Source organism: Sinocyclocheilus grahami, unplaced genomic scaffold, assembly GCF_001515645.1.
Source record: "Sinocyclocheilus grahami isolate Dianchi unplaced genomic scaffold, SAMN03320097.WGS_v1.1 scaffold9.1, whole genome shotgun sequence".
In the NCBI taxonomy this organism is placed as follows: Eukaryota; Metazoa; Chordata; class Actinopteri; order Cypriniformes; family Cyprinidae; genus Sinocyclocheilus; species Sinocyclocheilus grahami.
The window spans coordinates 2,595,838-2,608,058 of record NW_015505188.1 but is presented as its reverse complement, the minus strand read 5'-3'; the positions used below and the strand labels follow the sequence as shown (position 1 = coordinate 2,608,058).

Sequence of the window (12,221 nt, the reverse complement as noted above, 5' to 3'; positions counted from 1 at the left end):
TTTTTACAAAACTCATCGGTCTGAAAAAGCGAGGTGGGCTGTGATTGGCCAGCTGTCCAGTGCATTGTGATTGGCCGAATACCTCAAGCGTGAGACGGAAATGTTACGCCCCTCACCAAACTGTGATGGCGTTAAAAAAAACATGAAAACCCATTACAAACGAGGCATTTGTTGCATCCAGTGGGGACATAATTACTGATTATAATGACTTATACTTTTTTTTACGCGTTGCGTTGCATTGCATCGTGACGCGTAAACATAAAACTCTTGTCTGCATTTGTGATCAGAGAAATGACAAACAACAAGTGCTACTCCACACTGCCCAAAACTCGCATTTGAATCATCAGTGGCAAATGATAAAAGAAAACGTACTTACGTGAGTCAGAACTGCCGGCATTTTAGTCTAACGTTACTCTCCCAGGATCAGTAAACAGTCCTCCATAAAATGTGCCGGCGATCCACAGCACTAAGTTGAAGTATTTCCTCAGCGACCAGCACGGATCAGCTCTAGGCATGACGAAGCGGATATCGTCCTCTTTTGGAAGACCAAACAAAGTAGTTTCGCTTTCACAACGATATCTTTTTATAAAGAATATCTCTTTGGATTTGAGACTTTAGTCTTTGCAAATTTACAGATCTTCTTTATGCACCAAGAGCTTGTAACACTCCAAAGAGAAAGGAAAAAAATGAAATCGCATCATATGACCCCTTTAAAAACGTTTAATTTTAAAATAAGTTTAAATTTAAAAAAGTTGAAGTTGAAGTAATAAAAATTAAATAAATATAAATTAAAGCAAAACAGAAGTGTAAAAAACGAATAAAAAGGCAAAAGCACACAACAAAATTATAGAATTTAAATTAAATTAAAATTAAAAATTAAAAATACGAATAAATACTACATTAGTATATAAATACCTAAATAAAGATGATCTCTTAGAAACTAAGCCTTTCAAGCTATGTTTCATGTGCACAGCAAGTTAGCTAGCAGTCAATTCAATTTAATTTAAAAAAAGTAAAATAAATGGGTAGTTGGTAATGACACACAATAAATCTACTCTCAGTTTACAGGTGCATCTCAGATTAGAATGTTGTGGAAAAGTTCATTTATTTCAGTAATTCATTCAACTCAAATTGTGAAACTCGTGTATTAAATAAATTCAGTGCACACAGACTGAAGTAGTTTAAGTCTTTGGTTCTTTTAATTGTGATGATTTTGGCTCACATTTAACAAAAACCCACCAATTCACTATCTCAACAAATTAGAATACTTCATAAGACCAATAAAAAAAAACATTTTTAGTGAATTGTTGGCCTTCTGGAAAGTATGCTCATTTACTGTACATGTACTCAATACTTGGTAGGGGCTCCTTTTGCTTTAATTACTGCCTCAATTCGGCGTGGCATGGAGGTGATCAGTTTGTGGCACTGCTGAGGTGGTATGGAAGCCCAGGTTTCTTTGACAGTGGCCTTCAGCTCATCTACATTTTTTGGTCTCTTGTTTCTCATTTTCCTCTTGACAATACCCCATAGATTCTCTATAGGGTTCAGGTCTGGTGAGTTTGCTGGCCAGTCAAGCACACCAACACCATGGTAATTTAACCAACTTTTGGTGCTTTTGACAGTGTGGGCAGGTGCCAAATCCTGCTGGAAAATGAAACCAGCATCTTCAAAAAGCTGGTCAGCAGAAGGAAGCATGAAGTGCTCCAAAATTTCTTGGTAAACGGGTGCAGTGACGTTGGTTTTCAAAAAACACAATGGACCAACACCAGCAGATGACATTGCACCCCAAATCATCACAGACTGTGGAAACACTGGACTTCAAGCAACTTGGGCTATGAGCTTCTCCACCCTTCCTCCAGACTCTAGGACCTTGGTTTCCAAAGGTCATGGGACCTTTAAACTACTTCAGTCTGTGTGCATTGAATTTATTTAATACACGAGTTTCACAATTTGAGTTGAATTACTGAAATAAATGAACTTTTCCACGACATTCTAATTTATTGAGATGCACCTGTTTAATGAAAATATTTCACTGGTTATCAAACAGTCACTCCTTTACCCTGGCAGAGAAGTGATCTCCTGTCATTTCTCTTTGCACATGGAAAATATCAATTTATCTCTAAAATAAAACAAAAAATTAAATTGATATTTTTTTCTTATTTTCTAACTTAGTAGAAGTTACACTAGGCACAGTAAGATTGTCAAAACTTCCCCTCAAAAGCAAATTCTGGCAAATTTACCTTTCCGTATTCTATTCTTTAATAGTATTTTGAATCTTTTTAAAAATGATTAAAGAAACATAATAAAAAAATATATTTTATAAAAAGAATACTAAAACCTTCAAAATCATTCTACAGAAAAGTCACCCATATTATTATTTTGCAGAAAGTTCCTTCAGTTGAAATGCAACTCAACTGAATAAACCAACTTACAAAGTAAGAGAATTTTACTTGTTCAGCATTAGAATCAGCTTGCACCTGCATACCTGAGAACTTCTTCACTCCGAAAGAAAGAAGTGGGAGCTGAGTAGAGCTGCATCTGGAGGAACAAGACTGTACAGTCACCACACAGCTGACGAGAGGCTGTGTAGGGAAAATGCAGCTGTTGTAAATTGCTACCTGTGCTCTCCTTCTCCCTCCTCCTCATCTTTACAGTCTTATGAGACTTGCAGAGAGGGAGTTGACAGCCTCTAATTCCTGCCCTCACAGGAAGAGCGCTTCTGTTATTAATATCTTCAACCCACACTCAGTAGCAGAGCCACAGGCCTGGCCTGCTGTCAGGAAGGGCTCTGCAGTCATGCTGAAAGGAAGGCAGAGGACTCTACCAAGCTTATACTGAAGTATGGAGGTGCTATGGAACAGAACGCAATGCCATGGTACAGTATGGTATGGAATCAAAAGGTAAAGTATGGAACATTAGGGCTGGAGTTTTAAAACTGGGGTCCAGAGACCTCCAGGTGGGCCGCCAGACAGTGCTAGGGAGTCAGTGAGAAAATTCTGAAAAAAAGATTATAATAATATCAAAAACCGTAGGTAAAAATGTACCAGTTTTATTCTATTGACAGCCATTGAAACAATGATGCTGTTTTGTACATCTATTGTATAAATACTCTGATGGTCTCTTGGGAAAAAAACATATTTTCCAGATAATATTTATATGGTTATTATTTTTTATATTTCTCACTGTACAGCATAATTCTATCTTTGTCAAAGTCTATATGCTCACCAGGGCTGCATTTAGTGGATCAAAAATACAGTAAAAACTGTAATATTGTGAAATATTATTACAATTCAAAATAACTGTTCTCTATTTTAATACATTTTAAAATATAATTTATTCCTGTGAAGCAAAGCTGAATTTTCAGCAGCCATTATTCCAGTCTTCAATGTCACATGATTCATTCTAATATGATTTGGCCCTCAAGAAACATTTCTTAACAATACCAATGTTGAAAACACTTGTGCTGCATAATACCGTTCAGTTTTCAGGTTTCTTTGAATATATAAAGTTCAAAAGAACAGCATTTATTTGAAACAGAAATATTTTGTAACACTGTAAATGTCTTTACTGTCACTTTTGATCAGTTTAATGCATCCTTGCTGAAGTATTAAAAAAAAAAAATCTGACTGACCCAACTTTTGCAGGGAATAATTTGTTGCTCTTGTAGAGATAATACAGACAGTGAAGAGGAGAAGAGAATTAGTTCTACAACATAGGAAATAAGAAAAGAAGCTGAAGGTATCTATACAGAAGATGACAGAGACGAAGTCCTGAGGAAAAATGGAAAAGCATCTGTGTACAATAACCTGAAAAATAGTAAATTGGCTTTATGTATCATAAATGACATTCCAAGCAGAACCTCATATTAAAATGTACCTAAATAAACACACCACAGGGAGGAGTCACCAGGATTATTGGGTTACTAACACAGCAGGAGCAGTTATTAATATACACAACAGTGTACAAAAAGACCCATAAATATTTGTTCATGTTTGGAAATGCTGTCCAGAGGCCTCTAAATGTAATTTTGAATTCATATAATGCTCATATAATGTTCATACCATTCTCATATAATGCTTGAATTGAATCACACATAGAACAGTGATATACAAAAATTAAATTTGTACTAGAATCAGATATAGCAAGTCAATGCAATTAAAAAAAACTGAAACAAAAGGAAATGACAAAGCCATTGAAGTGCTAAATGATCACTGCTAAATCAATTAAGAACCAATGCTACTATCTTGATTACATTTTTCAAATCCATGCTATTCATCAGTGATGCACTTTGCCCATGTTTGCGGCCTGCTGATACAGCTATTGTACTATTTCTAATAAACCATCAGAGGTGTTCAGAGTCTGGCTCATGCTGGTTTTAGCTGTGAGCCACACAACTAAATGGTCCTGTGAAAATCAGACTCGGGCTTTAGGAATGAAAGAGAGGCAGGATGGGGTTTTTTGAGCCTCTGGAGCAAGAAAAGCAGAATATGCTGATTGTATTAGCAGGTGGATTATATCAGAAGTGACATGCTAGCTGGTCTTTAATGGGGCTGGTAAAGCAAAATATCTGCTTTGAACAGGTCAACACTTCTTGGTCTTATTGTGCTGGGAGACAGACAATTTATACATTATAGAAACACAGAGAAACTTCATAAATCAACACAGCTTCATCTAGGATAGAATCTCCATAAAAATGCTTCTAAGCATGTAGGCCAATGCAATTATTAGTGAATAATACCCATTTTGAGGTGCCTGAGAGAAACTCTTAGAGAGGTGATGGCTGTGAACAGGTCAAGGATGGCACACTTACTCTCTCATGCGCTGTATTCTGCCCTCAGCCATGGAGGTATTGATGCTACTCACTCCCAGAGAACCCAGCTGAGGCTTCTGTTCCTCTGCTTCAGCTCCTGTAACACAAGGACAGTGCATATACAATATCAGATAACCGTTTGGACCAACTTGACTGAATTTATGTGTCTTTTGACATGACATCTTATGCTAAAATGCTTGAAATTTGTATACTAATATAAATTAGCCTATACATTATATACACCGTATTAAATAAATATATTTTAGTCTACTGCTCAAAAGAATTTCTATTTCACCAAAAATAAATTCAAATAAATTCTGTTCTTTTAACTTTCTATTCATCAAAAAATTCAGAAAAAAAGAAAAAAAATATTAAGCAGCACAACTGTTTTTAACATTGATAATAATAAGAAATATTTCTTGAGCAGCAAATCAGCATATTAGAATGATTTCTGAAGGATCACGTGATACTAAAGAGTGGAGTAATGATGCTAAAGCTTAATGAGCTGTGCATCACAGGAATAAATTACATTTTAAAACAAAAAACAGTTTGAAATTTATTTTACATTTTAATATCTCACAATATTACTGTTTTAACTGTATTTTTGATCAAATAAATACACCCTTATGCTCAAGCAAATTCTTTTAAAATCAATTTAAAAAATCTTACCAACCCCAAACTTTTGAACAGTAATGCATGTACAGTATATACACACACACAAGTGAGGGGTCTGAGTCCAAAGGATGTGGCCTTTTTGATTCAGTTTATCACACCGAGAAATAAAGTACAGCTCTATGCTGCCTATGATGCAGGCAAGTAGGAGAATAATAATAATAAAAAGAAAACCATAAACAAACAAAACCATAAAAAAACAAAACAAATTTTTCAGATTTATTATAAATGTTCATGAGTAAGTCTCTAATAAAAAGGCCTTTTAATGGCAGAATATTATAGAGCCTACGACTTGCTTGACATTGTAGCTATTAGAGAATAAAAAAGGACAGATACTTTACATAAATAAATACATAAAGCAAATGGTTAAAGTTTTAGCTACACTTTTATGTAGGCTAGTGCTGAATTAAGTCAGAGATGTGATAGTGGAGCTCAAGCAGAAAGCTGCATTTCTGAGCTGTCAGCCACAGTGACGTGCATTACAGTTCACCAAGCCAAACCAGAGTGTGTGTGTGTGTGCACGCGTGCATGTGTTTCACCAGGTGAAGAGGGGACACAGAACTCATGTGTCAGACCACCCTGTGTATTGTGTTGAGTACTACAGTATATGTCAAATATGTGTTTGTATGTATAATGTCACTGCTGATCTTTTAGCAGCATAATCAGTAGATGAATAAAAAAATTTAATTAAAAGTACACATACATCCATCTTTTAAACTGCAGTTTAGTCAGATAGTTCAAGATGAATGCTTCACCTGAAATTATATCTACTGCTACTCACTTTGAACCAAACAACTATTATTTTCTCTCCATTTTTCTATCTATACTTTTTCTTATGGCTGAACAAATCTGACATTCATTGTGTTGACAAGGTGGTTGGAGAAAGAAAGAAGATAAGGTTAGAAAAGTGTTCCTTCTCTTACTGATGCCAAAAGACCAATCCTGGGCTGACATTACCCATCATGCATTGTCCTAACACTGCTATCATTCATCTTACTCTAAAGATAAGCTGAGATCAGAAGTGAGGAGTAACATTTTCATTACAGGGGATAGGAGGATTGGTGAATAGTGTATTGTTATTATATATGGCCTGATATGAGGATTTGGTAATCTGTCTGGCCATTTTTGTGAAAAACAGGCTTTGACAAAAGCTTTCGAGAAATGAAGATATCAGCATGCATGAACACGTTCACAATAAATGCTAACTCAAGCTGATATATACAAACACTCATTCACAATGGTCTCAAAAAGCAAAGACACTTAGAAATGTATGAATGCCATTGCATTTGATAACAATACCAAGCAGAATATAAAGAAATGCACAAGCATACTTTTCAAACAAAACATTTCACAAAAGGTTTTAAATGACACAAAAATAGATTAAGGTGCCAAAAAATAAATAAATAAATAAATAAAATATTTATTATGGGTTAATAAATTTGCACATTCAGTGTGATATTTGTCTAGATAGAATGTGGTCATTTTTAGAAGGGAAAAATAGTCAGGGATTGATGTGGTCCAAAATGGCAGTTTATGTAAAGCATTTGAAACCTAAGAAGGGGAAATAAGCCAGGAAATAAACTGAGAGCTGGACATAAATACTCTAGTTCTATCAATGAGGAAATGCACAGAACGTATCAGATGTGGTCAGGGCCTGTAAATAGCCTCACATGAATTACCTAATCAATGTCACCATGGCTTCAAGTGGCAGACATACAGGCTTCCTGACATTCTCACCTCAGAGTCATCAGGAACAAGAACAAAATCCTCAGCATCACACACTGAGAGGGGTGAAACTGGCAAATTGGTCATTCATTCTACGTGTATGGAGCTAAATGAGCATGCTCACATGTCTTTAGAAGAATGTATCATTTTTACAGGCCTGTGACCTTTAATAAGCCGTTTTATGTCTGCTCACTGACCTCTCATGTAATTAGCCAGTCACTATTGGAGAAAGATATTATATATCTCACACTGTTAATGGAGTGTACCTGCCAGTGGGTTTGTATTGGTACACAGGCCTATCCCCCCAAAAAATGTGATAGATTTGGTGGATTAATCTTTGTTTTATGCATTTACCTGTGTGAAATGATTGGGCAAATAAGATCATATAAATACTCACCAACCAAGTCACCATCTAGAACATCCTTCATGTGTCTGATCATGGCCTCCAGGTCACTGTCCTGTGACACACAAGGACACACAAGAAGGGCATACGTTCAGGCTGAAACACACCATATGTTCCCTCTGGCCTACATACAGAGACATTATAATATTAGTGGAAATTATAGGGTTGAGAGGGTGCCGCCTTCTGTTTAGATCAACTCCCTAATGTCAGTCTAGCCACACAGGGGTCCTGAAATACAGGTCCTGTAAACACCATTCCGGATCAATGGGTCTCCTATTTGAAATGATAACATGACCTGGAGAGAGGAATTGGCACCATGATAAAAGCAACCTGAGGGGTTTTATACTCCCTTGAGACATTCACCTTGTTAAGATGAAAGCCTCTAGGATAGACTGAATGAGCCTGAAGCAGGGCTAAAGGTCCATCAGCAACATAATAAGGTGCACCTTTGCCCTTTATGGACTTTTAGAAAACAATCTCTCCTAAAATATATTCACAATCTTACCATTTTTAAAAATCTTCTAGTCAAAATGCCCAAAAGTACATATATATTCAAAGGATTTTTTTTCATTTTCCATCAAAACATAATTTCCACCACATCTCACTTACAACAGTTTTGAAATAAAATAAAACTCACTATTATTATTACTATTATTATACATTTTGATTGAAAATTATGCACAATTACAATTATCACAGTTTTACACAAGATGACCTCTTTTTTTAACAAACATTCATCACACCAGTTTTTTTTTTTCATTTTTGCAAAACATCATGAATATTTCATCATGAAATTATTAAAAAATTATCTCATTTACAACAGTTTTTGAAATAAAATAAACCCCACAACCATTAATTATTGAAATTATTCAAATGAATTAAATTATGTAAAATTTATAAAAGTAAATAAAAGTACTATTATTATATATTTTACAGTTAGATTGAAAATTATACACAAGTATAATTGCTACAATTTTATACAAGACTTTTTTGTATGTAAAATGTAAAAGTTAACAAACCATTTTTAACAAATTAAATATGGAAATGTTTATAATGTTTATATATTTATACATATTTCACTATGTTTAGACTATTATAGTTGAAATGCAATAGTTAAAAATGCAATAGATTTTTTTATGCTGGATTTCATATTTGAATATTAAAGGTCTGGATCTGGGACATGGATAAAACAATAAAAATATATACATAAAAAATGCATTTGAAAAGAAGCAAAAATAAAAGTGCCAACGGATGATGAGTACAGAAGGTAGGCCTTTGGGCAGTTCAAGGGTATCAAGCCGTCTGTGCAAAGCATTGAAATGAGAAATACTGGAGCAGAAGAACTGGCTATGTATTATTCTGCTATTTACAAAATGCAATACTCCTATCCTCAGTTCCGGGGAATCTCAGCTGGCCCACGGCTGGCAGCACAAACATCGCCACTCCACTCTTACTGTGAGCCAGCTAGTTATCAAATATCCACTGGGGCAGAAGTCTATTCCACTCTCTCCTTTGGTTTCATACTTATACCATCACGGTTCTGAGTTTTTTTTTCTTTTCTCCCTCTCAATGGTGACAAATAGTTTTAATGTATCTCGGCTGGCCTGATCGAATCGTGCAGAAGCCTGGTATTGGATTGCCGCTTTAAGAGTCTGCTAAGGTGCGTAGTATGTGATCTCTTGGGAGTCCAGATGAGCCCCTGGCTTTTTTGCAACTGATCTGAACGTATGTGTTTGCTGTTGTACTGTTAAACTCAAGCACTACCAAGTATCTGTAATAATGAGTTTGAGCTTGGCTGAGAAACCCTCTATGGGCAAAATTAATTTGCATAATGCGGACTATAATATCACAGACAAGTGGTCTCATATTATCTGTACATTAACGATTACCTGTGGACTTGAGTACATGTAAGATATGACTGAATTTATCTTATTCCATGCTTCATAAACAGATTAACCTGTCAATGAGGGCTTATTAAGACTTGAGGGTGTCTTTCAGTTTAGTGTGTGAATAAGTCTAAAAGATACTGGAAGGGAAAAGAGGATACTTGAGGAATATCAAACCAAAAGTGTCCTTGAGCACAGGAGGAGATATGGCATTAGCATATGGCTAGTTGATGCAGTTTTCATGTTCAGATGCATACTGTATGAATGTATAAAGGAAAGTGTAAGTAATTGGTCACCATTTAAAAAAACATTTTGCCTACCCTTGTTCAACTGAAATGGTTGCAATGCAACAAATTAATGTTTAAAAGTACATACTGTATATTAAATCTTTAAATTAATGTGTGGTCATAAAAGCTGAATGCGTAATAAACGGTAATAATAATGATGATAATAATATCAAATATGAAAACAATTATTAAAATGCTGTTTAAAATTGTTTTATATGAAGTCCAGCATGTTACGTCACAGCAAATGCCAATGTCACAATAGTACTTAATGTCAACTACACTCATACTCACCATATACTGTATATCAAAAGCTGCGTCCCAAATGATGCACGATACACTATGTACTTATACACTATGTACTCAACCATGTAGAGTATGAATTATATAAGGTTATTCTATCATTCATAATCGGAGTCAGATAGCCCCTCCCCCTTCGCTACGTAATTAAAGCTGCGACAGTTGAGTGCATGAAGTGTCCAACATTCCACACTTCGTTTTTTTGGTTAAGTGCATCATCCAGGTATTTAAAGTGCACTTTTTCTTTTTGGAATTTTCAGTATGAACGCACTACTCGCACTATTTATTGATAATAATATCAAATATGAAAACAATTATCAAAATGCTGTTTAAAATTGTTTTATATGAAGTCCAGCATGTTACGTCACAGCAAATGCCAACGTCACAATAGTACTTAATGTCAACTACACTCATACTCACCATATACTGTATATCAAAAGCTGCGTCCCAAATGATGCACGATACACTATGTACTTATACACTATGTACTCAACCATGTAGAGTATGAATTATATAAGGTTATTCTATCATTCATAATCGGAGTCAGATAGCCCCTCCCCCTTCTCTACGTAATTAAAGCTGCGACAGTTGAGTGCATGAAGTGTCCAACATTCCACACTTCGTTTTTTTGGTTAAGTGCATCATCCAGGTATTTAAAGTGCACTTTTTCTTTTTGGAATTTTCAGTATGAACGCACTACTCGCACTATTTATACTACAAAACGTCATAGAATAGAGGATAAGTACGCGATTTGGGACGCACCTAAAGACTAGAATACCCAAGACGTGTCACTCGTATAGTTTTGAATTGGGAAAAATGCAACGCTCGATATGGCCGCTCTATAGAACGAAGCCCCGCCTTCTGTGTAAAAGAGCCAGTCGCTAATCAGTAAAGTCAGCGCATCACAGCAGCTGCCGTTAGAAGTCCCGGTTGCTATAGAAACAGTCAAGAGTTCTGACACATGCGCTCAGGACTGCGCATGTGCACTGGCTGGTCTAGCCTGAAAAATAGGCTTTTTTTAACACTCTTTGAGCAAAAGAAACAACATTTGTGAGACAGTTGTTGTCAGATTTCATTGGCACTTTTTCTTTTTGGAATTTTCAGTATGAACGCACTACTCGCACTATTTATGCTACAAAACGTCATAGAATAGGCTACAAAACGTCATAGAATAGAGGATAAGTACGCGATTTGGGACGCACCTAAAGACTAGAATACCCAAGATGTGTCACTCGTATAGTTTTGAATTGGGAAAAATGCAACGCTCAATATGGCCGCTCTATAGAACGAAGCCCCGCCTTCTGAGTAAAAGAGCCAGTCGCTAATCAGTAAAGTCAGCGCATCACAGCAGCTGCCGTTAGAAGTCCCGGTTGCTATAGAAACAGTCAAGAGTTCTGACACATGCGCTCAGGACTGCGCATGTGCACTGGCTGGTCTAGCCTGAAAAATAGGCTTTTTTTAACACTCTTTGAGCAAAAGAAACAACATTTATGAGACAGTTGTTGTCAGATTTCATTGGTGATTTCAAATATGAATTTTAAGCTTGGCGAACAGTTTTGGAGAAATTTATGTTTCCCCATTCAAAGAGATAGGAACTGCACTTGCATGCCCGAGAGGCGTTTCAAAGATGGCCGCCGAGTGACATAACTTGCCTTAAAGGGGTCATCGGATGCCCATTTTCCACAAGTTTATCTGATTCTTTAGGGTCTTAATGAAAAGTCTATAACATACTTTGGTTAAAATTTCTCAATGGTAGTGTAAAAAACACCCTTTTTACCCTGTCAAAATCAGCTCTGTTTTCAGCGTGCCGTTCTAGTCCATGTTGCCTTAAATGCTAATGAGCTCTGCTGACCCCACCCCTCTCTTCCCCGCCCCTCTCTTACAGTCTCTTACAGCAGACTGTAAACTTCAGCCGCGAAACTTGCTAACTAGCACATATTAAGAAAGGCGATTTCCAAAGATCATAAAAAACCCTTATACTCACTTCTTCTGTAGATGAAGCTGGATCATGAATGATTAGAGCGAACATAAACGCATTTAGGCAGATCGGGGATCGGTGCATTCCCTTCAAAAACTAAATTAAACGTTAATCCTCTGCGTATTCAGCGGCTCAGATGTCGGGAGTAAATGACGACTGCTAT

The 12,221-nt window shown here is 36.2% G+C and overlaps 1 protein-coding gene across 1 annotated transcript in view; it reads right to left on the bottom strand.

The window, feature by feature from the left end:
* The window catches only part of LOC107592866 (NIMA-related kinase 11), a 65,051-nt gene that overhangs the window by 6,307 nt on the left and 46,523 nt on the right, over window positions 1–12,221 (bottom strand). The window contains exons 13-14 of the mRNA XM_016282441.1: window positions 7,605–7,665; window positions 4,811–4,907 (exon numbers count right to left, since the gene is read on the bottom strand). Of these exons, the coding sequence (XP_016137927.1) occupies window positions 4,811–4,907; window positions 7,605–7,665 (158 nt within the window). The remainder of the gene's footprint in view (window positions 1–4,810; window positions 4,908–7,604; window positions 7,666–12,221) is intronic.